The sequence below is a fragment of the Zonotrichia leucophrys genome, chromosome 27, assembly GCF_028769735.1.
Source record: "Zonotrichia leucophrys gambelii isolate GWCS_2022_RI chromosome 27, RI_Zleu_2.0, whole genome shotgun sequence".
NCBI classification, from domain to species: domain Eukaryota; kingdom Metazoa; phylum Chordata; class Aves; order Passeriformes; family Passerellidae; genus Zonotrichia; species Zonotrichia leucophrys.
The window spans coordinates 2,285,252-2,309,067 of record NC_088196.1 but is presented as its reverse complement, the minus strand read 5'-3'; the positions used below and the strand labels follow the sequence as shown (position 1 = coordinate 2,309,067).

Below are 23,816 nucleotides of genomic sequence, written 5' to 3'. Positions count from 1 at the left end.
ACAAGGCCACTTCTTTGAGACCAAGGCCCCTGAGATCCCAATGGAGTGACCCAGACTGACATAATTTACTTTTAATGGACTCCTGCAGCGTGTGGCATGAGTCCTGTGCTGACGCTGATGTGTTTTGATGCAGAAATGCTTGGGCCTCTCATCTTGTCATGCAAAAGATGCCTTCATTGAGGAATGTGCCAGAAATAAAGCAGGAAGTGAAAACACAGCAATTTAAGAAGCCAAACCACAGCTCACAGCATTAAATGAGATGGTTTGCATTCAAGATGAATTTGTCAGAAAATGATCACCTCCAGAAGGGATACCTCTGGCAGCCTGAGTCAGTAAAGGTCCATGGTGAAAGCCAGCCCAACTCTTTTCTCTCTCATCCCCTTCTCTTGCCTCCATCTCCTTGGGAATCAGGTCAGTCTGAAACCCTTTTTCCTTCCCTGCTTTCTCTAAAAGGAGATCTCACCTCAATGGACCACCCAGCTGATTCCAGTGGTCTTCTATGATGGTTCTGTTCCATCTCTCTCTCTCTTCAGCTGGACAGAAGAGAGAAAATACAAGAGGCTTCTGGGTCTAGATTAGGACAGGAAAGATCACTCATCAATTACCCTCATGGGAAAACCCAACTCAGGTCGGGGAAATTAATTTGACTTATTGCAATCCAGTCAGCATAGGGTAATGAGAAATAAACCTAAAATCCAAAATCACCTTCCCCTCCACTGCTCCCTTCTTCTTCAGCTCAACTTCACTGCTAATTTTCTCTTTTCCAAATGATAGGGATTTGGAGTTGTGGTCAGTTCAACATGTCTCTGCGGCTCTTTTGTGCTTAGGAGAAGGAACTCTCACATACTTGCCCTATGCCCCATGGGAGACAGCACTCCCAAAACTTCTCCAATGTGAATTTTTCACATGGGCTACAGTTCTTTACAAGTCCTGCTTGCAAACCTGGCCTGTCGCTCATATGGACACAGCTCATGACAGGAGCCTGACCCAGCATGGGATCACCTGGAGCACCTACCTGCCCTCTTCACTGAGATCCTTCACTGAGGGTTGTTTCTCTCACCTCTTCCCTCCCCTCTCTTCTGGCTTCCACAATAGGTTCTTTCTCCCTTCCTAAACGTGTTATTTCAGAGATGCTTCCACCATCACTGATGAGCTCAGCCTTGGTCAGTGGTGCATAAGTCTTAAATCCATCTGGTGTTGGCTCCCTCACAACCAAAACCTTGCCATGCAGCCCAAATCCAGAGGGTGCAAGGCAAACAGAGCCAGACACTTCTCTGAGGGGCCCAGTGATGGGATAGGAAACAAGCACAGGCTGGAACACTGGTGTGAAACACAGGAAAGCCCTTCTTATTGTTGAGGGTGACCCAAGCACTCTCTCACATTGCCCACGTGACTTGACGATTTTCCCTCCTTGGGAGGACAGAAGGAGAGCTTAAGGAGCAAGACAATGAAACCCAAAAGTGCAGGCCAAATGCCCGAGATTCTGAATGCAAACAAACACCCGAGTAAATTGAGAGGAATGGAGGAAAGAGACATGGTATACCATTTTGCAATGATATCATGGCATATCTTTGGGTGACCAGTCAAGGCTTGAAGCCCTGGGAGCAGCTTCACCCCTTGCAATCAACAAGGCCACAGGCAACACCACCAGTGAGCTCCAGGCCAATTTCATTTCCCTGCATGCCCCCATCCAGCACTTGAGTGGAGGATTCTGCAGACACTGACACATTCCTGCCCTGGAAATCCTGAGGCGTCTCAATCTCAGCACTCAGAAGAAGCCTCCATGAAGAAATGTCTATGAATAAGCCAGGAAATGAAAAGGTGGCAACACGGAAAACAAGCACTCAGCCCATGTCATTAGCTGGGATGTTTTCCATACATCATGAGCACCTTAAGAAATTATCACTTTCATAGAAGCCACCTCTGGGCCTGGGGCAACTCAGAGTGACTATAAAAGCCAGCCTGAATTCACACTCTCTCATCCACTTCTCCTGCCTCCTTCTCCTTGGGATCCAGGTGAGTCCAAAGCCCTTTCCCCTGTCCTTTTCTTGGGAAGCAGATGCATGTTCCTATACTTGTGAGAGGTTTTAGTGCTGCTGCTGCTGAGGGGTCAGAGAATAACTAAGTTCTAACTTAGTGTCAGGATTTGGCTGAGGGAGCTCTTTATTGAAGAAATAATGCCAGACTTTGCAGTACTGTGTCAGGATGAGGCTGAAAACCCCTTTCTCTCACTACCCAGTTTGTCCCTTCTGGTTTAAGCAGGTACCATTGCAATTCTTGCAGTGGGATGATGGATTCATGGCTGATGGCTCCTCACACATGCCTGTGCTTTGCTTCCTTCACTTACCTCTCTTCCAGGTGCATCTGCAGCCCCAAGCCATGTCCTGCTACCCCCGGTGCCAGCCCTGCCAGCCCTGTGGGCCCACCCCGCTGGGCAGCAGCTGCAATGAGCCCTGTGTCAGGCAGTGCCAGGACTCCACCGTGTTCATCCAGCCCTCGCCCGTGGTGGTGACCCTGCCTGGGCCCATCCTCAGCTCCTTCCCACAGAACACCGTGGTGGGATCCTCCACCTCTGCTGCTGTTGGCAACATCCTCAGCTCTGAGGGAGTGCCCATCAATTCTGGGGGTTTCGACCTCTCCTGCATCACCAACCGCTATGGTGGCAGCAGATGCCGTCCCTGCTAATGCCACTGGTGCAGCCCTTACGAGGAACCCCAGGAACCCAGAAGCTGATGCTGGACTGAGGACAGAGCTCCTGGCCATCAGATTCAGAGGTGCTGAGCAACGAACGCTGCCCTTCTGAAGAAGGGCTGGTGGGGCTCTCTGAAACCATGGCCAGTGTTTGCTTTTGCTGCCTTTCTCTTCCACCTCTCTTTTGTCTTCCATACTTCTGGACTGTAAGATTTTCAGAGCCTCTCTGGGGGATCTGCTAACCTCTGCCCTGCTGTAGGGCAGGCAGATGGATGTCCCCTTGGCTCTCCCGTGGCTCTCCAGTGTCTGTGCCAAAGTGGACCCAGACTTGCTGCAGTTTCATGTGGTCTCTCACCACCACCACCAGTAGCCTTCTCTATAAGGGAACTAATTTCCCACTTCAATGACAATAAAGCTTTCTGCATCTCATACTCAGCCTCCATGTAATCCTTTGTTGGTATCCTTGTCTCAAGTTGCTGAGACCAAAAGGTGTTCCCATGGGTGGTGGAGGAAAAGGTGGGGACACAAGTAGGCCATTGATTATTCCCAAAGGAAGGGAAGGGTGGGAAACACAGAAGTGGGGCCCATTCAGGCACTGTCCCTTGGAGATGAGGGAGACATCCCTGACTTCTCCACAGACAGCAGGGATCAGGCTCAGCCTCCCAACATTTCTGCTCAGATATGACTCCTTGCTCTGAGAGCATGTCCTGCAGATGGGGAGTACAACCCATCTTCAGGAGACTCTGTAGACTCTTCCCAGTCACTGATGGGACATCAGGCCACCCGGGGGACTTACCCCATCCCAAAGCAAAGCAGGTGTGCCAGGAAATGGCAAGAATCATCTTTCTGGAGATGTAAATCCTGCAGCTGACCAATGGTGGCCCCTCTGAACTCCCCAAGTAGGACAAGCTCACAGCAGGGCCTGCATTCCTGGTATGTGTGCATGGCTTGCTTCATTAAGCGATCACAGGTGAACCCACAGGCTCCAGAGCCTCCATCCCACGGCTAAACCCCACATCCGTTTCCATGGGTAGGACAGATAGTGGGGAGATGGCTTCATGGTCAGCAAATAGGTTCAAGCTGAGAACTTTGTTCCCATTAGCTGCGTCTCCAGCTCCAACCAAGTACAGGTCAGTTTTCTCTCAACCACACTGAAGCCTGGGACACAGGACTTGCAGAAAAGTCTCTGCCAAGTCCAACACCTGTGTGGTGGTCCTGGACAGTGCAGACAGACTCTCTCTGGAGGTCAATCTAACTCAAGATGTCTAGAGGATGAGAAGTGTGTGGTCTAAGCCAGCTAACTAGTTTATCTTGAGTGTCAACAGAAGAAAAATAGGTGTCTGTAAGGCCTGTATTACCTGATCTGTGAGATCATTTTTTGTAAGGGTTGAACTGAGGCTTGAGAGTGCCTATTTCTCTCAGCTGATGATGAATGGAGCAAAGATGAGTACCTCAACAGAAGACACCTTTTCTAGAGTCAGGGGAAATAAAGTTTCCTCTACTAATACCTTGTCGGATTTTGAACTTCGTTCTTCAGTTAAAGCTGAAGACAGAGACCTTAGCTGCATTTAAAGGTTCTGAAATGAGGCAGGTGAGTCCTTTACTGTCTCTGTAGTCATGTGCCCATACTTGCCTTTAGTTACTTCTCACCCTGGAGGTTTCACGACCCCCTGAGTACCAGCACCAAAAGCTTGACCCCAGTCTCTTGGAACATGACTATTTCAGACATCCCCATGCCAGCTGAGTTCCTGACAAGGAACATGACTATTTCAGACATCTCCATGCCAGATGAGTTCCTGACAAGGTTCTCATACCACAGCTGCAGCTAGGAGGCAAACACCCAGCCTAGCAGCCACTTAGGGAATTGCATTGCTGTTCTTTAATTGGCCTGTATGAAGAGAGAGTACCATTCATCTCTGACAAGCCCATAAGGCCTCCCAGAGGTCAAATTCCCTGGAGCACACCAGAGGGAAAACAGAAAACAGTCTCCAAGGTGTGGCCAGCTGGAGCTTCATTGTGTTAATGAGGTGGGTGTGGGGATGTTCTTATGCTAATGATGCTGGCGACTCTCTGGTGCATGATCTCATTATATGAAGAGAGTTTACACTTTGTGTGTGTGCACACAGAGCTTCCTTCAGTGGAATTACAGTGGTGGCAGTGAGAGGGAGAAGATCAGGAGTGGAAGCTGTCAGATTCTCCTGGATGGAGAGGAAACCAGGTCAGGCAGTTGCCATCAGCTTGAAGTGAGTCAGCAAGGGGAGAGCTGCTCATCCACACACCTTCACCTGAATCCAGAGCTCCCCACAATAAATCTACAATAAATCTTTCCAATGCTCTCCATTAGCCAAGGGGACCATGGCTACCTTGGGAGGATGGTGCATGAAAAAATGTCATTTGGATCATTTCCACTGGCAAATCTGGTGAGTGAAGCCGGCCCAAGACGTGTAGCACAGATTTCCAATGCCTTACATGTTTAAGAAGAGCTGGTTTAAGGGAGATTTCTTTACTCTTTAAGTAGATGAGATTTTTAGTATATATTGCTGGGGAGGAAGACAGGAGAGAAAGGGATGATTCAGGTGGTGATTTAGTGCAACTGTCTTCCACATCCACCTGAAAATATGTTCTCTCTAGAGAACTAATCAAGAATTTTCCCTTGTCTGCAAAAACAGTTCAGCAGAGCTACATTTAATGGGATTCAACTCAGAGGATTTTGCCTTCAGTCACTGAGTTGAGATGTCTAACACCCAGGTGCTTACTAGACTGCTGCCTTAGACCTCAGAGACAACCTGGCACTTCTTGAGAGCTTTTAGCCATGTTTTTAAGACAAAATGAGCCATGTCTCCCTCATGGTTTTTCTCTGTCTGTGAAGAAAAAAGGGGGGTAAGCTGAGGAGCTGAGATAGGAGTATTTTATTTCACCAGAGATATTTCAGCTTAGTCAACAGAAATCCTTCCTCTGACTCTGAAATGGCAAAATTGCAAAGAGGTGGATGACACCCGTGGTAGCTATGCTGAGAAGCAGGCATCAGTCAGGGAAATGGAGGTATTTGCAAAAGCTTCCTGTTCTGAGGCTTAGAAGAAAGCAAATATAGGAGACCTTGAGTAGTGACTGGCATACCAACCTGCTGCCCTGTGTGGCTGCATTTCAATCTCAATCCCTTGTAATAAACTGACATAGAAGAGGTGGAAAATCTCTTGCAGTGTCACATTATCATGACAGTATTTGTATTTCTCATTTGATGAAACCACACCTCAGTATTGCCTGCCTTGGAGACTACAAGTTATGTTATTGCCTTTCTATTTGTAGACAGCTTTTCCTGCCTTTTTCCTTTCTACTTGTAAGAGCTTTTTCCATAGCTGGAGTGCCTCAGCCTGGTGTCCATATTTTCCTAAGTGGGATTTTCATCTCACAGAAGTGACTACATTCCCCATGCTGTAAAGGAGATGCACAATCTGATGAACACGTCTCCAAGTGTTCATTTGTTGGTGTACTCCTGATTTTCAGGGTTAGATCTAGTTGTGTTTCATCAGGGGAGGATTTCTAGAAAAATTTTAACATAAGAAAAGTGCCATTTTCCCATGCTGTGCACCAACTGCTTTTTTGGGGATGGTGATTTTTTTTTTCACTGCTTGCAGCATGCAAACTTTCACAGAAACTTTTCTTTCTTTGCAGACAGACCTCAACACTTGGAAGGACATGGCAAATAGGACAAGTGTAAAAGAATTCATCCTTCTTGGCTTCCCAGGGACATGGCAATTCCGAGTCTCCTTTGTGGTGGTGTTTGCACTGATGTACACCCTGACAGTGATAGGTAATGCATCCATCATTGCCCTTGTGTGGAGAAGCAGCAACCTACACACCCCAATGTACTTTTTCCTCTGCAATCTCTCCTTCCTGGAGATCTGGTACACTACGGGTGTTGTTCCCAAAGCCATAGGAGTCATGCTGGGGACTAGCCAGACCATCTCCTTCAGTGTCTGCATCCTCCAGTTATTCTTTCTTCTCTCTCTAGGCTCCGCTGAGTGTTTTCTCCTGTCTGTCATGGCTTATGACCGCTACTTGGCCATTTGCTGCCCCCTGAGGTACAGCTCCCTCATGAGCAGCGTCCTCTCTGTCCAGCTGGCACTCAGCTCCTGGCTGGGAGGATTTTTGGCCATTTCCGTGCTGGCCTTTCTGACATCCAGGCTGACTTTCTGTGGGCCAGATGTCATCAATCATTTTCTATGTGATATAGATTCCTGCCTTGCCCTCTCCTGCAGTGATACATGGCCTGTGGAGCTGGCAACCTTCCTGGTCTCCATAATTGTTGTGGTGGCCTCCTGTGTGGTCACCTTGGTCTCCTACATGTACATCATCTCCTCCATCCTGAGGATCCAGTCAGGCCATGGCCGGAAAAAGGCATTTTCCACCTGCTCTGCCCATCTCAGTGTTGTCACCATCTGGTATGGCTCCACCATGTTCCTGTACGTCAAACCATCAGCCCAGAACTCCCTGGATGTGAACAAAATCGTGAATACCTTTAACACAGTGGTAACTCCTTTGCTGAACCCCTTCATTTACACACTCAGAAACAAAGAGGTGAAGCTCGCTCTGGGACGAGCTTTCCAGAAAAAGTGAAGTGACTTTTTTCACAGGGCATCAGTAGAACAAACAGATTCATCCCTGCCCTCCCATGACTTCTGCCCTGCAGAAGATCCCCTCTGAAGTGTAGGTTTGAGTGGGCATCCCAGGCACTGAGAAGCCACCAATGAGCTCATATCACCTTACAGCCATCTCTGGCTGGGCTGAGCCTCAGTTCTGCTCTCCCACCACCCTCTGTTCATACCCAGATAATTCAGAATGCCTCCCAGCCCTTTAAAGTGCTGTGCTTGGAAAGGGCCACAAATAAAAACAGCTGGAGGAGTGGTACTCCCACAGGTTTCTACCCCAGTTTGCCAGGTGCTCAATTTTGTCAGGGTTTGCATGAATCTCCTAAAGAAATCCCAGGAACTTTAGGAAACATTGCTTTAGGAAGTAGACATGTTTTTTCCCCATTTAGCCTGATGTTTTGTGATGTATCTATGCCACATTCTTGTAGCTATTTCATCATAAATCATACTCTAATTCAAGATAAAATTTGGCAAGGTCTGATATCTCTACTTATAGCCATTTTTTCCTAGCATAAGACTGCAAACAAAATTTGCATAATTCCTCTTCTTTCCTCTCCTTAGTATCTGAATCTACTCTCTTATTTTTAATTAAAATTATGCAAAACTGTGCTTCATTCTAGATGTGTCAGGGCATTTCCACATCTAAAACCCCACATAATTTTTAGCAGTACATTGTTCCACCCATTTTGGGCTTTGTTGTGGAAAAACTTTAATGTGATTGGCAAAGCACTCAAAGTGCAGAGCTGTGGAAGGCTGGCTGGGAAGCAAGCCTCCCTTTACGCTCATTGGGAGGACATTAGCACTTCCAAACAGCACTTGCTTTTCCCCTCCCGATTTTCATTTCAGAACAGATTAACCATGTTCTCAAAGCTTTTCTTTTGGCACACTGACAGTGAGGATAGTCCATGTAACCACTTCATAATGAGGAGGGATCACCTCTTCATCATGGTAAACACACCTTTATGGAAAGTGTAGGGTAAATTTCACCTGAGCATAGAGCTCTCCAATTGAGATGATTGAGTCTGAACTGAACATTTACTCCTCCCTTCTGGAAGCAATGGCACTTCTGGGGGAGATTCACAAACCTCCTGCATCCACCTGGGCACTTGGCACTCAGTCCAGGCCCAGGCATCACTGCCCAAGGGACAGGCTGATTCCCACCCTTTGTCTGCTGTGCTCTTTTTCAATGGCATTTGGGAAAATGCCTGGGACAGCAGAAAGAGTCTGAGACTGGGTTTATCCTCAGACAGACACCACTGCTTGTCATTTCTGCCTAGGAATGATGTATTTTGGAAAGAATTGTGTGTTTGGAGTGTTGAATCCCTCTACAGTCCTGGAAAGCAACAAACAGCAGGATCTGAAATGTCCAAGACATCCAATACACAGCAGAGTGCAGGACACTGAGACCTGCTGTGAATTCCTCATCAACACTGCTTAGAGCCCTCTGAGATAAACAGCAGCATTCAAAGCCTCACACAGGGCTGTCAGAACAGATCCTTGTCACTTAGGAGAGGCAGGCTATGCTGGAACAGCAGCAGAAACACAAATGAGTACCCTGAGGTTTCTTGGGCAAAGGGGATGATGCCCCATGAGCAACAGATTCCAATTCAAAGGGTGGGATCCATCTGGAAACTCAGCACCCTTGAGCTGAGTTTCCATAAGAAGTGCTGTAGTGAGGTTGCCCAAAAATAGGTCCCCAAATCATTCCTTTAGCTCATGGGAGGAGAGGAGGTCACTGAGATGTTACCAGCTGCTGAGACAGAGAAACTGGCACAGACTCAGGAACATGGGAGCTCCCTCCAGCACTGGTGATTTCCCTGAAAAGCAGAGACATAAAAAAGAGTGGGACCACTCTCTGGCACTGGATGAGTGCAGGAAGAATCTTGTCCAGAGCCTGGCTGGTGGCTGTTTTCCACTTGCTGATGCAGGGTAAGGAAGACCCCTTCCCAACTTGGGCTTCTGCCACAATGTCAAAACCATAAGAGCAATTGTGCTTCCTACCAAAGGCCTCATTCTCCAGCTGTGGCCATCAGTGGAGGCCCATGGAGATGAAACAGGAAGAATAGCCAGCAGGCTACTTGCTCTGAGAATTGCAGTGTTATTGTAAGCAGAGAACATTGACAAGGCTCGTTTGTCTTGTTAATGGTGTAGCCTCCAATAGGTTTGCCCCAAGTCAGGTTTATTGGACAGTTTTTATCATCAAAATCCCTGGATCTAGAAGCAACTGTGAAAATCACATGAATATGTGCTTCACCACAGCATCCACTTCCAGAGATGGGGCAGCCAGATCTTCTCTAAACAACATGTGCAGGGCCTCACCACTCTCAGAGGGAAGAATTTTTTCTTAGCAACTAGTACAAATCTATCCTGTTTTGGTGGGAAGCCATTCCCCCTTGTGCATGCCCTTGTAAAAAAGAGGGGAGTATCTTCTTGTATCTTCTTTGGGCATTGGAATGTGATTTAAGGTATCCCCAAAACCATCTTCAGCCTAAATACATTCATGTCTCCCAGCCCTGTTTCCATGGCAGAAGGGCTGCAGCCCTCTGAGCAACCTTGTGACCTCTTCTACACCTATTTCAGCACCTTCACATTGGGGACCCCAGAACTGGACACAACACTCCAGCTGGGGTCTCACAAGAGCAGAGAACCGGGGGAGAACCACTTCTCTACAGCTGGTAGTAAATCTTCTTCTGAGGCAATACAATTCTGGGATGCAATTCCAGGGCTGCGTGTGAACGTTGCAGGTCATGTCCAGCCTCTCATTCACCAGCACACCCAAGTCCTTCTTGGCTGGGCTGCTCTCAGTTTACTCCTTACCTAGTCTCTGTCCATCCTTGGGGGTGACCCAAGTCAAATTCAGGACCTTACCCCTGGCCTTTTTGAGCTTCATGAGGATTTCATGGGCCCACGTCTCTGTCCTGATGAAGTCTATGTTGTAGGAGCACAACACAGTGTGGGCTCTGCTGAGGACACCTGGGGACAACTGCAGCAGGTTGGAGCATTGTGAGGAAGGACAAGGAGCCAGACATGCCCATGACATTTTCTGGGCTGCACAAAGAGGCCATGAGTTAAAACAAGCCAGAATTTTCTCCTGAGAGCAGAGTTAGGCACACTGGGGTGAAAACCAGTTGCAGAGTCCATGGACACAGAGAAGGAAGAGGTGACCATAGGGAGAGAAAGAGAAGCATAGGACATGTCCTTATGCACAGGAGTCCTTGGGAAGGCAGCTGAGGATTGCTGGAACTCAAACAGACCCACCAGAGTTATCCAGACTGTACTATCACTTGCCCAGCCTGGACCCATGCAGTACATAAACTGAGTCTTCGCCTGCACTGCTGCATTCCTGCCTTAGAAATCCTGAGGCCTTTAATCCCAGGGATCAGAAGAAACCTTCATTGGGGAACGGGCACGGAACAAACCTGGAAATGAAAAGGCAGCAGTGTAGGAAATGAAAGCACAGCCCATATCATTAGGTGTGCTGGTTTGCATTCAAGATGAGCTTGCTGGGAAATTGTTACCTCTGCAAAGGCTGCCCCTGCTCCTGCGGCAGAGAAGGGCAGGTATAAAAGGCAGCCCAAGTGTCTGCTCTCTCATCCACTTCTCCTGCTTCCTTCTGCTTGGAAACAAGGTGAGTCTGAAGCCCCTTCTCTTTCTCTGCCAAAGTGAGATCTCTGCTTGGTGGGTATCTCAAGTGATGCTGGCTTTCTCATATTTGGGGATTGGAGCATCTGGTCGTGAGAGAGGAAAGCGGGGAGGAGGCTGGCATGGGGAGAGGCTGGTGATGGTGGTGCCTTTTGCTTTATGGCCTGGCAGAGAACTTCCTGAGCCAGGCTGCTCTTTGAAGGGCTCCTGACCCAGTCCCCAGCTTGTCCCACTCATAATAGCCTTGACTCTTTTGTGATGGGGTAACCAGGCTGCTCTTCACCCACCCACCCAACTTTGTGCTCTGTTTCTTCTCTGCTCTCTCTACCAGGTGCATTTCCAGCCTCAAGACATGTCCTGCAACACCCAGTGCCGTCCCTGCCAGCCCTGTGGCCCCACTCCACTGGCCAACAGCTGCAACGAGTGCTGTGTCAGGCAGTGCCAGGACTCCACCGTGGTCATTCAGCCGCCTGCTGTGGTGGTGACCCTGCCTGGGCCCATCCTCAGCTCCTTCCCCCAGAACACCGTGGTGGGATCCTCCACCTCTGCTGCTGTTGGCAACATCCTCAGCTCTGAGGGAGTGCCCATCAATTCCGGGGGCTTTGACATCTCCTCCATCACCAGGCGCTACGGTGGAAGGAGGGGCCTCCCCTGCTAATGGTGCTGGTCTTGGGAAATATCCCCAGGATCTCCAGGCATGGTGGTGGACAAAGGAAGAATCTTCAGGTCATTTCTTTCAGAGGAACTGACCATCTTTAGTTCCTCCTGAATATGCTGGAAAGAAGGGCCCAGCTCAGGCACTTCAAAAGCCCTATGTCTTTCCTACATATCTCCTTGTTTCTATTTTCATTGTGTCCTTCTGCTCCCCTCGGCTGCAAGGATCCTCCAAGCCAGCCTGCACTCTACAGGCAAGGCAAATGGATGCCCTGCATGGACTTCACCATGGCCAAGAGGTGAAGTGTCCTGCTTGTCCCTCCAGAACCCTGCACTGAGGGCCTGTGCTTGTAAAAACCTTGACTCCTTCTTTAAACTCAATAAAGATTTTTGCATCTCAGGCTGGTTCTCCAGGTTTTCCTTCACTCCCCATATGCCCTTGCAAGCTGCCTGGGTAAAATGGTGTTGATCCTGGCAGGGGAAAAGGTGACAATGTGGTGAGATCCTTCATTCAGAAAAATGTGAAGTTGGGATACACTCAGAGGGTCTTATGAAGGGAAGAATTCTGGGGCAGGATGCAAAACATCCCCAGCTGAAAGGTGATCAGCCCGTTCCCTTCAGTGTCTTTGCCCAGATATACCCTCAACACCTCCTGCAAAAACCTCATGTAACAACTAGAATTTCATGGGAGGTCCTGGAAACAAACCAACCTGCAGGATCATGGGAATGCAGCACCTCTTGCTCTGGTCGGTGCTGTGCTGGGGTAGACAGAAAATGTTCCCAAAGGATGTCAGAAGTGTGGTTGTGTGGAATGGCCTCAGGCCTCATCTCCATCTTCACTCCACTGCCCAGTCTCAGACCATGGCCAGCACAAATGGGAAGCTGGGATCAGTTCCTCATTTCAGCCCTACCACCACACATAAGGCCCATGGGAGGGCCCAGGTTTTGGCAGGCATGCAGGCCTGGCACCACTCACAAGTCAGCTCTGGGATTAACAATCCTGGGCCTCACACTGGAGTCCCTGTGATCCCTCATGGGCCAGGGCAGTCCAAGGACAGTAATGGAAGCCCACAGACCCTTCACTGCTGGAGGGTACCTTGTCACTCCCAACCACAGATGGAGTAGCTCTGCTCAGGCTCAGGGCCTCACAGGCCCTGCTGTGTAAGGTCCTTCTCTGGATCAGTGCTGTTCCAGAAAAACTCTGTGCAAAGTCATTCTGGACACACTCAGCAGTATCTGTGAGCTGTTTGTGGAAGACAAGTTTTGTTCACAAATGTCCCCCTTGCTTAGTCTGATGCCCTTGAGCATTGTTTTGATCAAAAGCACATCAGAGGCCTCAATCAGGAAGGGCTGGATAAACAGAATCCATTAATCCATCCATCCATCCATCCATGATGGAGATGGTGTAAATTATCCTTTTCTCATCTGGGAGTCTGGAATGCAGACAGGTGTCCTTTTCTTTTAGAAAGTGAGGTTTTAAAGTCCTTTGATGGCATTTCCTCCTCTTGCCTGTTTGACCAACAGTCAGTCAGGAAGACAGAGGTATCAGAGCACTGAACACATCTCTCTTGGCAATCAGGTGGATGGGGGACTGTGTAAACCAAGTTCTGCAGGCTGCAGTTCTAATGAATCTACCCTGTGCATACCTGTTGGAAATCCTCACATTTTAGCCATCCCTTCACTGTTTATATACAGTGGGTAACAGGACTGAGGACAGCATGGCACAGAGTGCCCCCAGAGAAAGTTTGGCCTACTAATGTACAACATTCTTCAATCTTCCCATTATGTGGTCATGGCAGTAACCTCTGAGTTTCTGTGAAGAACATCTGGCTTCACTATTAATGTAGACATTTAGTTGTTTTTTTTTTTTTCCTGTGATTCTCCAAAATTTCTTTTTTGACTCCTACCCTCAGATTAAGTGAGTGATGAAAAGGTTGGGACATCTCAGATGTCTACAGCTCCCTGAATGTAAGGAAGGAGATGATGAAGGCAAAGCTAAGCTCAAATAGCAGCTGAAGCATGAAGGGACCAACAGGAAAAGTTCCCTGAACACTTTCTTGCTGGAGATTTAGGGAAGAGTCTCTGCACTCCTCCATCTCTTTGGCCAATGCTTTTGTGATGCCCAGCCTCGTTTTTTCACCCACAAGACCTGCACTGCTGTCACTGGGTAAATTGCTAACATAGGGGTGATCCAGCTCCTTGCTCTGCCTGGCACCCTTGGAGTCTCCCACTCTCTCTCTCTGCTCCACAGGTAGACCCAGGGCACAAGCAGCACTCCTACCTGGGGACACTGTTACATCTGCACCACAGAGTGACTGCTGGGGCACCCCATCTGCCCAATAACCCTGTTCATTGGCTTCCCCTGTGCAACACACAGTGTTTGTCCTTCTATCCAGTGCACACCAATAACATTTACTGTGATTTTTTTAATTCAGTGCCTATTTGGGCCAAGATCTCAGCCTGACACAGCTCCAGGCTGATGATCTAGATCAATACATTTGACATTGGCTCAGGCATGAAGGAAGGTTGTGTCCCACACCTGGAAGCACCAACAATTCACTGGAAGCAGATCCATTTGGACACTGTCTGAACAAGGAGCGTAAATAGGATTCCTTATTCTTTCTCCAGGATAAACCAAGCCCCATCCTTTTGAACTGTCTAGCAGCTGTGTCCTGACCTGGTGAGGCAGGCAGAGAGGGGCTGCTCATCATGCTGAGGCAGTCCCAATCCTTTTACACTCAACTAAATTAAGGATCTAAATTGGTGGTCCTTGTTGGGGCTTGGCATCACTATCAGTGGAGTATGAGCTCTGAAGGATCAGGACAAGCAAAGTTCAGGAAATTGATTGATTACAGTGCCTCTTTTTGGACAGATTTCCAAGAGGTTGATGCCATTACCTTTCAGCTGCACTTGAGCTCCTGCAGCTTTGCAGAGCTCTTGCACAGAGCTGTGGAGAATGTCCCTGCCATGAGCAGCACAATCTATTCGTGAGGAGACACAAAAGGACATGAGTTCATATACACCTGTCAAATATGCACCTGTGCTGCATTCACATTAGTCTGGTTGCACACAAGAGCACCAAAGACATGAACACATGTAGGAGGAACACACCCTGCTGTGAACTCTGCTGAGGACACCAGGAGACAGGCACAGCAGGGCTGGAACCTTGTGGGGAAGGGCAAGGCCCCAGGCAAGCTCCCAGCATTGTTTGTGTGCTCACAGACTGCTCAGAGAGTGGACAAGTCAAAACAAGCCAGAAGTTTTTCCTGAGGGCAGAGTTAGGTAGGATGGGATCAGAGCCTGCAGCCGAGTGCACACACATGGGGAGACAACAACAAAAAACCATCAGGGTGAGCTGAGGAAGGAGGGATAGGGATGGACATGGCCCATCCTCATGCACAGGAATCCTTGGGCATCCAGCAGCAGACTGGATTTTTAAAGAGGCAATACAAAGGACCCAGGGAATCACAGACTAGTACACCTCACCTCTATGCCTGGGGAGATCATGGAACAGATCCTCATGAAAGCAGCTGTAAGTCATACTCAGACAAGGAGGTGATCCAAAACAGACAGCAAGGCTGCTCTTAGGGCAAGTCATGTCTGAGCAATCTGGTGGCCTTCAAGGACGGAGTGACTGAAACACTCAGCAAGGGAAGACTGTGTCATCTTCCTAAACTTCTGTCAGGCCTTCAACACAGCCCACACAAAATCCTTATCTCCAAATTGGAGAGATTGGTGTAGTGGGTTGACCCTGGCTGGTTGCCAGGCACCCACCAAAGCCACTCTGTCACTCTCCTCTACAAGTGGACAGGGAAGAGAAAATATAACAATGGTTCATGACTTGAGATAAGAACCAGAAGAGACCTCTCACCAAATACTGTCACAGGCACAACTGACTCAACTAACGCAAATTAATTGAATTTATTACCAATAAAAGCAGAGCGGGATAATGAGAAGTAAAATAAGTCTTATAAAAATACCCCAAAAACCTGAACATCTTCCTCCTACCTCCCCCTTCTTCCCAGCTTTATCTCCTCCTCCCCCTCAGCAGAGCAGGGAGACAGGAATGGGGGTCATGGTCAATTCAACACAGGTTTTTCCTGCTGCTCAAGGAGAGGAGTGGGAGTCCTTTCCCTGCTCCAGGGTGGAGTCCCTTCCATGGGAAAAGTTCTCCATGAACTTCTCCAAAATGAGAAGGAGCCTAGGAACCATATCCCACAGGCTGTGGCTCCCCAAGAACTGCTACAATGTGGAGCACCCTTCCATGGGGTCAGTCCTTCAGGAACCCTCACAAGGTCATTCCAGCAAACCTGCTCCAGCATGGGTTCCTGTCTTCACAAGTCCCTGCCAGGACTCTGCTCCAGCACAGGCTTCCCTCAGGGCCATGGCCTCCTTTCAGGCATTCACCTGCTCTGGTGTTGGCTCCTCCAGGGGCTGCAGGTGCATCTCTGCACTCCCATGCCCTCTGTGGGCTGCAGGAGCACAGCTGCCTCACCGTGGTCTTCACCATCTCAGCTCTGGAGCCTGGAGCAGCTCCTGCTCCTCCTTTTCCACTGGTCTCTGCAGAGCTGTTTCTCTCACATATTCTCACTCTGCTTTTCTCTAGCCCCAATTACACCCATGCAATATTTTTTTTTCCTTTTTTAATGTGTTATTCCTGTGGCATCACTTCCATTTCTGATGAGCCCAGCGGTGAGTCTGTCTTGGAGCCAGCTGGCTTTGGCTCTGCTGGACACTGAGGAAGCTTCCAGCAAATTTCCACAGAAGCTACCCCTGTAGCCCTCCTGCCACCAAAACCAGGCCATGCAAACCCAAATACATGTGAATTTGAAGGGTGTACTATTGTGACTGTGAAAATGGCTGGATGGACAAAGCTTTAGTCTGTGGCTCTATGACCACATGGAGGTAGGGGAACAGGGACATGTCTCAAGGCTCTGTCTTGGGACTGGTGCTTTTTATTATCTTTTTCAATCACAGGGGTATTAGATTTTGTGTCCCCTTGGTATGTTTGCAGATGACACAAAGCTGAGCTGACACTACAGAAGGAGATTTCCATCCAGGAGGAGATTTCCATCCAAGGAGACTTGCAGAAACTTGAGAAGTGGGCCCATGAGAACCTGATGAAATTTAAGAAGTTCAATTGCAGGGTTCAGCACCTGCATTAGGAAATCCCAGGCATGAGGACAGACTGGGAGATGAACCCATTGAGAGCAGACCTGTGAAGAAGGAATTGGAAGTTCTGGTGGATGAAAACCTGGACGTGAGCCAACAGTTGGCACTTGCAGTCCAGAAAGCCATCCTGGGCTGCATCACAAAAGACCTGACTGGCAGGGTGAGGGCAGTGATTCTCCTCATCTGCTCTGATCTTGTGAAGCCCCACATGGGTTCAGACATGGAATCTTCAGCATGAGAAAGACATAGACCTGTTAGAGCAGGTCCAAAGGAGGCCACAGAGATGCTCAGAGGGCTGGAGCAACTCTGCTCTAAAGACAGGCTGAGAGATTTGCGGCTGTTGTGCATGGAGAAGAGAAGGCTTTGAGGAGACCTCATGGAGGCCAGTCAGTGTGTGAAGGGAGCTTATAAAAAGATGGATGCTGACTTTTTCCACAAGCAGATACTGATAGAAAAAAAGTGGAATGGTTTAAACTAAAAGAGGAAAGATGTAGATTTGATGTTAGGAACAAATTCCTCACTCAAAGGGTGGTGAGGCAATGGAACTTCACATGGAAGTTGAGGCTGCCACATCCCTGAAAGTGTTCAAGGCCAGCTCGGATGGGGCTTGGAACAATCTCATCTAGTGAGTGTCACTGCTTCTCTTTATGAACGAGTTCCATCCAGACCAAGCCATTCTGTGATTATATGATTCTATGAGTGCTGCAGTTTCTTCCTGAAAACAACACTTCAAACAACCCCAGAAGAGTGATCAGGATAGCATCACTTTCCTGGTCTGGGCCCATGCAGTACATAAACTGAGTCTTCTGCCTGCACTGCTGCATTCCTGCCTTAGAAATCCTGAGGCCTTTAATCCCAGGGATCAGAAGAAACCTTCACTGGGGAACAGGCACGGAACAAACCTGGAAATGAAAAGGCAGCAGTGTAGGAAATGAAAGCACAGCCCATATCATTAGGTGTGCTGGTTTGCATTCAAGATGAGCTTGCTGGGAAATTGTTACCTCTGCAAAGGCTGCCCCTGCTCCTGCGGCAGAGAAGGGCAGGTATAAAAGGCAGCCCAAGTGTCTGCTCTCTCATCCACTTCTCCTGCTTCCTTCTGCTTGGAAACAAGGTGAGTCTGAAGCCCCTTCTCTTTCTCTGCCAAAGTGAGATCTCTGCTTGGTGGGTATCTCAAGTGATGCTGGCTTTCTCATATTTGGGGATTGGAGCATCTGGTCATGAGAGAGGAAAGCGGGGAGGAGGCTGGCATGGGGAGAGGCTGGTGATGGTGGTGCCTTTTGCTTTATGGCCTGGCAGATAACTTCCTGAGCCAGGTTGCTCTTTGTAGGGCTCCTGGCCCAGTCTCCAGCTTCCCATTTGTGATGGCCTTGGCTCTTTTATGATGGGGTAACCAGGCTGCTCTTCACCCACCCACCCAACTTTGTGCTCTGTTTCCTCTCTGTTCTCTTTGCCAGGTGCATTTCCAGCCTCAAGACATGTCCTGCAACACCCAGTGCCGTCCCTGCCAGCCCTGTGGCCCCACTCCACTGGCCAACAGCTGCAACGAGCCCTGTGTGAGGCAGTGCCAAAACTCCACTGTTGTCATTGAGCCGCCTGCTGTGGTGGTGACCCTGCCTGGGCCCATCCTCAGCTCCTTCCCCCAGAACACCGTGGTGGGATCCTCCACCTCTGCTGCTGTTGGCAACATCCTCAGCTCTGACGGAGTGCCCATCAGCTCTGGGGGCTTTGACATCTCCTCCATCACCAGGCGCTATGGTGGCAACAGATGTCGTCCCTGCTAAAGATGCTGAGAGAGCCCCAACGAGACATCCCGAGGAACTCAGAACACAGTGTTGGGCAGAGGATCTAGGTTTTGAGTGCTGTTTACACAATAGCTGACCGAACTTGCCTTTCTCTCCCTTTTCAATGTTTGCATTGGTTCCTATGTGCTTCTACGTTCCCCAAAGGCCAGCTTGATAGGGACCGTTTGGTTTCTCCCCTTTGTGGGACAAGTAGGCCAACATTATGCAGGAATTATTCCAGAGCCAATGAGTGCAGACTCTCTGCTGCCCTTGGTGCTGCCTGCGTTGCTGACCTCCGCTTTCAGCGGCTTTGTTTCCTTCTTTCATTTCATTAAAGTTCTGCTGCATTCAAGTCTGGTGTCTGTGTGGTCCTTCCCTCAGTTGCACTTCTGAATGCCAAAGGAGAAAGGTGTTGCTCAGTCATGGAAGTGGGTGAGGGCATAAGGAGACCCTTCTCCATTCACAGAGCAATGGAATTTTGGGGCACCATGGAGGCACAGCTATTAAGGGTACAATCTCTTGGAGCTGACGAAGACATCCCCTGGTTGCTCTGCTGTCAGGCACCATCAAGCCTTTTCTTGCTGTATCTTTGCTCATAAATACCCAGAAAGCTGGGAGACCTTGTAGTAATAGCAGCCCCATGATTTCCTGAGGAAAGGCGCTCCTGTCAGTGCTCCTGTCTCCCTCTCATCTCCCTCTCCTCGTCATTGCTGGGTGACAGTGATATGCCCTATGGTGTTTGTTAAGTGGTTTGTTCTGTTGTTCTCCATGAGTTGGTTTGTCCCTGTGTTTTACCCTCCCTCAAAGCTGTCCCTCCTGCCATTCCCCACCCCTTGTTCCAGCTCTTTCCCTGCCTGTCAAGGCAACCCAGCCCCTTATTCCTGAACCTTCCCTGCCACTCTTACCTTGGGCCAATCCCAGACTGCGACACCCCTTTGGAATTCCCCTAAACTTCGAAGCCCCATTGGCCCATGTCACTTACCCTCTTCTCCCACCTACCCTGATTGGTTCTGATCTGTTGATGTAATCCCCTCACTAGTCCCCTGACAGCTTTCTATTGGTTGTTTTTTTGTATGCACCCCCTGATTTGTAACTGTATAAAATCCAAGCCCAGTCACATTCAAGAGTTTTTTATTCCTGATCTCTTCACTAGGAATAAGCTCTTCTCTATTGGAACCTCAACACCAGAGAGCCTTCTCCTTTTCCTTTGCCCAACCCCTGCCATGGCTGTGACATTTTTCACTATAGAGCAAGCAGCTCCTCAGTTTCAGTTGCAGGTAAAATCCAAATCTCAGTTGTTTCCTCACTCCTGGAGTGGCCAGAATTTCTCCAGTGGTAGCCCAGGATCCAGTGGCTGCATCACTGGATTAGGTAAGGGAGTGGAGGAGAACGAAGAGATGAAGCTGTCAGCTGGACCCAGGAATTCTTCAACCCTTCACAACTGTTGCCTGATGTCTTCCTGATGGCCTTTAGCTGCTGAGTTGCCAGGGGAGACTTCATCAGCTCCAAGGAAAAGGAAGAAAAAGCCACTGCAGGGAATCCCATTCTCTGTTTCCTCCACCTATTTTCCCTGAGTAGAAATCACTGCAAGATTTTCTAGAGAACAAAGGAGGACTTGGAGGCCCAGGCTTGGATGCAAAACAACTTTATTCAGTGTAAAGAAGAAAAGGAGGTAGCTCACAGAGAGCATCAGATGCAGCCACTAAGATGCAGTAGAGCTCCTGCATAGTGTGCATCTGCTTGCCCAAAAGAGGGAGGGAGGGTCATATGTCCCCATTAGACTGGCCTGAGGAGACACAGACAGCAAAGAAAAGAGGAAAAAATGGGAGGGGAACAATGGCTTCATATTGTAAAGACAATGTTCCAAATCCTTATCTCCTGCCTAGGTCTGTCTTCTGAGGTCTTGGAAGCTCTTGCCGAAGGACGTTGCCAGCAGATTTAGCAGGGACGGCATCTGCTGCCACCATAGCAGTTGGTGATGCAGGAGAGGTCAAGGCCCCCAGAGCTGATGGGCACTCCCTGAGAGCTCAGGATGCTGCCAACAGCAGCAGAGCTGGAGGATCCCACGGCGGTGTTCTGTGGGAAGGAGCTGAGGATGGGCCCAGGCAGGGTCACCAGCACAGCAGGCGGCTGGATGGCCACATGGGAGTCCTGGCACTGCCTGACACAGCACTCAGTGCAGCTGCTGCCCAGGGGGCAGGGGCCGCAGGACTGGCCACAGGGGTTGCAAGGCTGGCAGCAGGACATGGCTTGAGGTCACAGGTGCACCTAGGATGGAAGGAAGGGAGAAGAACAAAGTGAGGACTCTTGAGAAACAGCACTGCACCCACGCATCCTGCAGCGAAGGCACCTCCTGGCCTACACTGCAGTGCCCAACTCAAAGCCCAGGAGCCATCTGAGCCAAGTCCCAGCCTCTCTCTGTCTGCACAAGACCTTCTCTCCCCTGCCCTCTCCCAGCACAAGCAGCTCCCAGCCCTGCACTATGACAGCCCCTCTCAGCTGAGACCTCCAGCCAGGCAAGAGCTGCTCTGGAAGCAGCAGAAGGAGGAGAAGAGGCTTTGCACTCACCTGATTCCTGAAGAGGAGGAGGAGGTGAGAGAAGTGGATGAGAGAGCAGAGACTTGGGCTGTCTTTTATAGCAGTTCTGAACTGCCTAGGGCGCAGAGGCACCTTAGTGGAAGCCATAATTTTCTGACCAAGTCATGTCAAATATGTGCCATTCCAGGTAATGGTATGAGCCGTGTCCTGGTTTCCTGCACTGCTGCCTTTTCATTTCCTGGCTTCTGCCACGTGCTTGCCTAGGTGAAGATCTCATTCTGTAAGTGCTGGGATGAGCATCTGAAGGATTTCTGAGGTAGAAGTCTCAGATCAAAGTCTGTTGGCATTCTTTGTGGGCAGGTGATGTTCACTTGGATACTTTCTGAGCGGTTTGGTTTTGTCTAAATTGTCAGGAAATGGTCACTGCTCTTGTGCTTATTGCCTACACACCCAAGGACTGCCACGTGAGGGGACACGACAGAGCTTCCTCCCATCTGCTCTTTCTTAGCACTTGTTTTCTGTGTCTCTCCAGGCCAGTCTAAGTGGGGATATTTTGCCCTCTCCCCCTCTGCCCGGCAGGCAGATGGACACCACGCAGGAGCTCCACTGCATTTTAGTGACTGCCCTGGTGGTCTCCTTTTCTTCCTTAGACTCATTAAAGTTGTTGTGCTCTCATGCCTTGGCTTCCAAGTTCTCCTTTGTTCTGTGGCAACTCTTCCAATCTGCTCCTGTGCAAAGTTAAAAAAGGCAGAGGGTGGGAGTCCCTGCAGTGGACTTTCCTCTGTCTTCTTCCCCTTGGAGCTAATGAAGACAACCTTGACTACTGCGCAAACAGGGGCCACCGATGAAATCACAAGTTCAAAGGGTGGCAGCAGTGGGCATAGGATATAAAAATTCCTTTGCCTTCTGCCTTGAGTAATGCTCTAATCCATATAGTCCCGTGGATATCCATCATCTGCTGCATGCAGAAAAGGAACTCTTCAAGGCACTGCTGGGCTCAGAATAACTCAGGTAGAGAGTGTCCCATGAAGCCTGTGAGGTTCCACACATGCTCCTGCCCTCAGTTCAGGACAGAGATGTGATCTTCATCTTACTGGCCCCTGTGCACATCTTGCTATGTCTAGAAATGAAGGTTTCATCTGCTCCTGCCGAGATCCAAGCAGTGGTCTCAGCTGCCAGCACTCAAATAATCTCCAGTTCCTCTTCACTCAGTGTGTGACTCTCATGGACAGCCCCTCCACGTTGGTCTTTGTGCTGAAACTCTCAGTGCTCTTGGTAGATCCCATTTAATTACTAAAATACTGTGATAAGGTCCTCCCCAAGAGTCCTGTTCTCCAGAGAGAAAAGGCTACACTCCTTCAGTCTTTCCTCATAGCATAGCTTCTCCAAAGCTTTGCCTTTCTTTGACATTTATAATGGGGTGGGAGCAGCTGCTGGATCAGGATGTGCAGAGGCCACATCAGGGGTCTTGGATTAAGCAATGGCTTTCTTGGGTGCAGGTGGGCCAATCAGCAGAACCACCTGCGTGAAGATGGCCACAAACCCAATGTACATATGACCAAGGCTTGCAAGAAGCAATGGTTTTCCTGGTGACAAGGAAAGTCTCCATCAGCTTTAATGCAGCAATGGAGGAGTGCCAGATCTTCACAAAGGAAACATGACGAGGAAGAACAATTGCAGTAAGGTCTGCAGGTACCAATTGCTCCATGCAGGGCCATTCTTCACAAGGTTTAGCAGATACATGGAGAAGAAAAGGTTCATTGTATGTGTAGTAATTCCTGATTGCACTGACCTTTTGATTGTCTCATTCTGAATTGTCTAATTCAAATGCCCAAGACTCCTGATAGCTGCACAGTCACAGAATCATGAAAATGCCTTCAAGATCATCAAGTCCAACACTAAATCTAACACTGCCTGCTCTACCACTAACCCATGTTCCCGTGTGCCACATTTGCACTTCTTTGAAATCACTTCCAAGAGTAGTGACTTAACCACCTCCCTCAACAGTGTGTTCCAATGCTTGATATTGAATTTTTCCCTAATATCCAATCTAAACCTCCCCTGGTGCAAGTTGAGGCCAATTCCTCCTGTCTTATCACTTGTTACTTTAGAGTAGAGACTGACACCCACCTTGCTACAGCCTCCTTTCACGAATTGTTAGAGTGATAAATTTTCCCCTTGGCCTCCTTTTCACCAGACAAAATAAATCGAGTTCGCTCTAAAAGGTAGCTCATAGGTGGAGGTTTTATTGCATGTCATTGGAGAGGGGAGAGAACACAAAATCTGAGTACTCTTACTACAGCACTAGGGTGAAGCCCTCCCAGCAGAAGCCCATCTGAATATAACACTGAGTGTTGATCACAGTGTAATGAAGGAAGCAAAAGAAAAACTGTCTCATGTCACGTGCAGATCTTGGGCATGTGTACAAGAAAAATGAGAGCAGGGTTGATTTCTGGCCACCACAGGAGTCCAGAGGAATGACACAGGTACACATTACCTGGATGCCACTGGCCCTTAATCTAAACCTTCTTTGTCCACTGATGTCTTTCTGCCCTGAAATCCTTGATGCTGTCATCCTGGCACTTTGAAAAATGACCCTTCATATGGGAAAGCACGTGGCAGAAGCCAGGAAATGGAAAAGCCACAGTGGAGGAAACTGGGACACAGTCCCTGCCATTAGCTGGGACAG

General features: G+C 49.0%; 4 protein-coding genes across 4 annotated transcripts; all 4 read left to right on the top strand.

The window, feature by feature from the left end:
• The first annotated feature begins 713 nt into the window (after positions 1-713).
• Positions 714-2,739, top strand: LOC135458394 (feather keratin Cos1-2). Its single transcript, XM_064733522.1, has 2 exons — positions 714-2,016; positions 2,359-2,739. Exon 2 carries the CDS (start codon positions 2,380-2,382, stop codon positions 2,683-2,685), a length of 306 nt encoding a protein of 101 aa, XP_064589592.1. The 5' UTR covers positions 714-2,016; positions 2,359-2,379; the 3' UTR covers positions 2,686-2,739.
• A 1,534-nt stretch (positions 2,740-4,273) lies between these two features.
• Positions 4,274-7,662, top strand: LOC135458305 (olfactory receptor 6F1-like). The gene is made up of 3 exons (XM_064733367.1): positions 4,274-4,282; positions 6,364-6,502; positions 6,704-7,662. Exons 1-3 carry the CDS (start codon positions 4,274-4,276, stop codon positions 7,306-7,308), a joined length of 753 nt encoding a protein of 250 aa, XP_064589437.1. The 3' UTR covers positions 7,309-7,662.
• Positions 7,663-11,334: 3,672 nt separating this feature from the next.
• LOC135458419 (feather keratin Cos1-1/Cos1-3/Cos2-1-like) lies at positions 11,335-11,640 on the top strand. The gene has a single exon (XM_064733560.1). It carries the CDS (start codon positions 11,335-11,337, stop codon positions 11,638-11,640), a length of 306 nt encoding a protein of 101 aa, XP_064589630.1.
• A 6,145-nt stretch (positions 11,641-17,785) lies between these two features.
• Positions 17,786-18,589, top strand: LOC135458382 (feather keratin Cos1-1/Cos1-3/Cos2-1-like). The gene is given in 3 exon segments (XM_064733505.1): positions 17,786-17,821; positions 17,824-17,919; positions 18,263-18,589. Coding segments are annotated over 3 exon segments (459 nt in total).
• The last annotated feature ends 5,227 nt before the right edge of the window (positions 18,590-23,816 follow it).

Coding starts and splice junctions, on each gene's coding strand:
- LOC135458394 (XM_064733522.1), top strand. CDS start 2,380: ATGTCCTGCTACCCCCGGTGCCAGCCCTGCCAGCCCTGTGGGCCCACC.
- LOC135458305 (XM_064733367.1), top strand. Junction 6,503..6,703: donor GTACACCCTGACAGTGATAG/GTAATGCATCCA, acceptor TTCTCTCTCTAG/GCTCCGCTGAGTGTTTTCTC.
- LOC135458419 (XM_064733560.1), top strand. CDS start 11,335: ATGTCCTGCAACACCCAGTGCCGTCCCTGCCAGCCCTGTGGCCCCACT.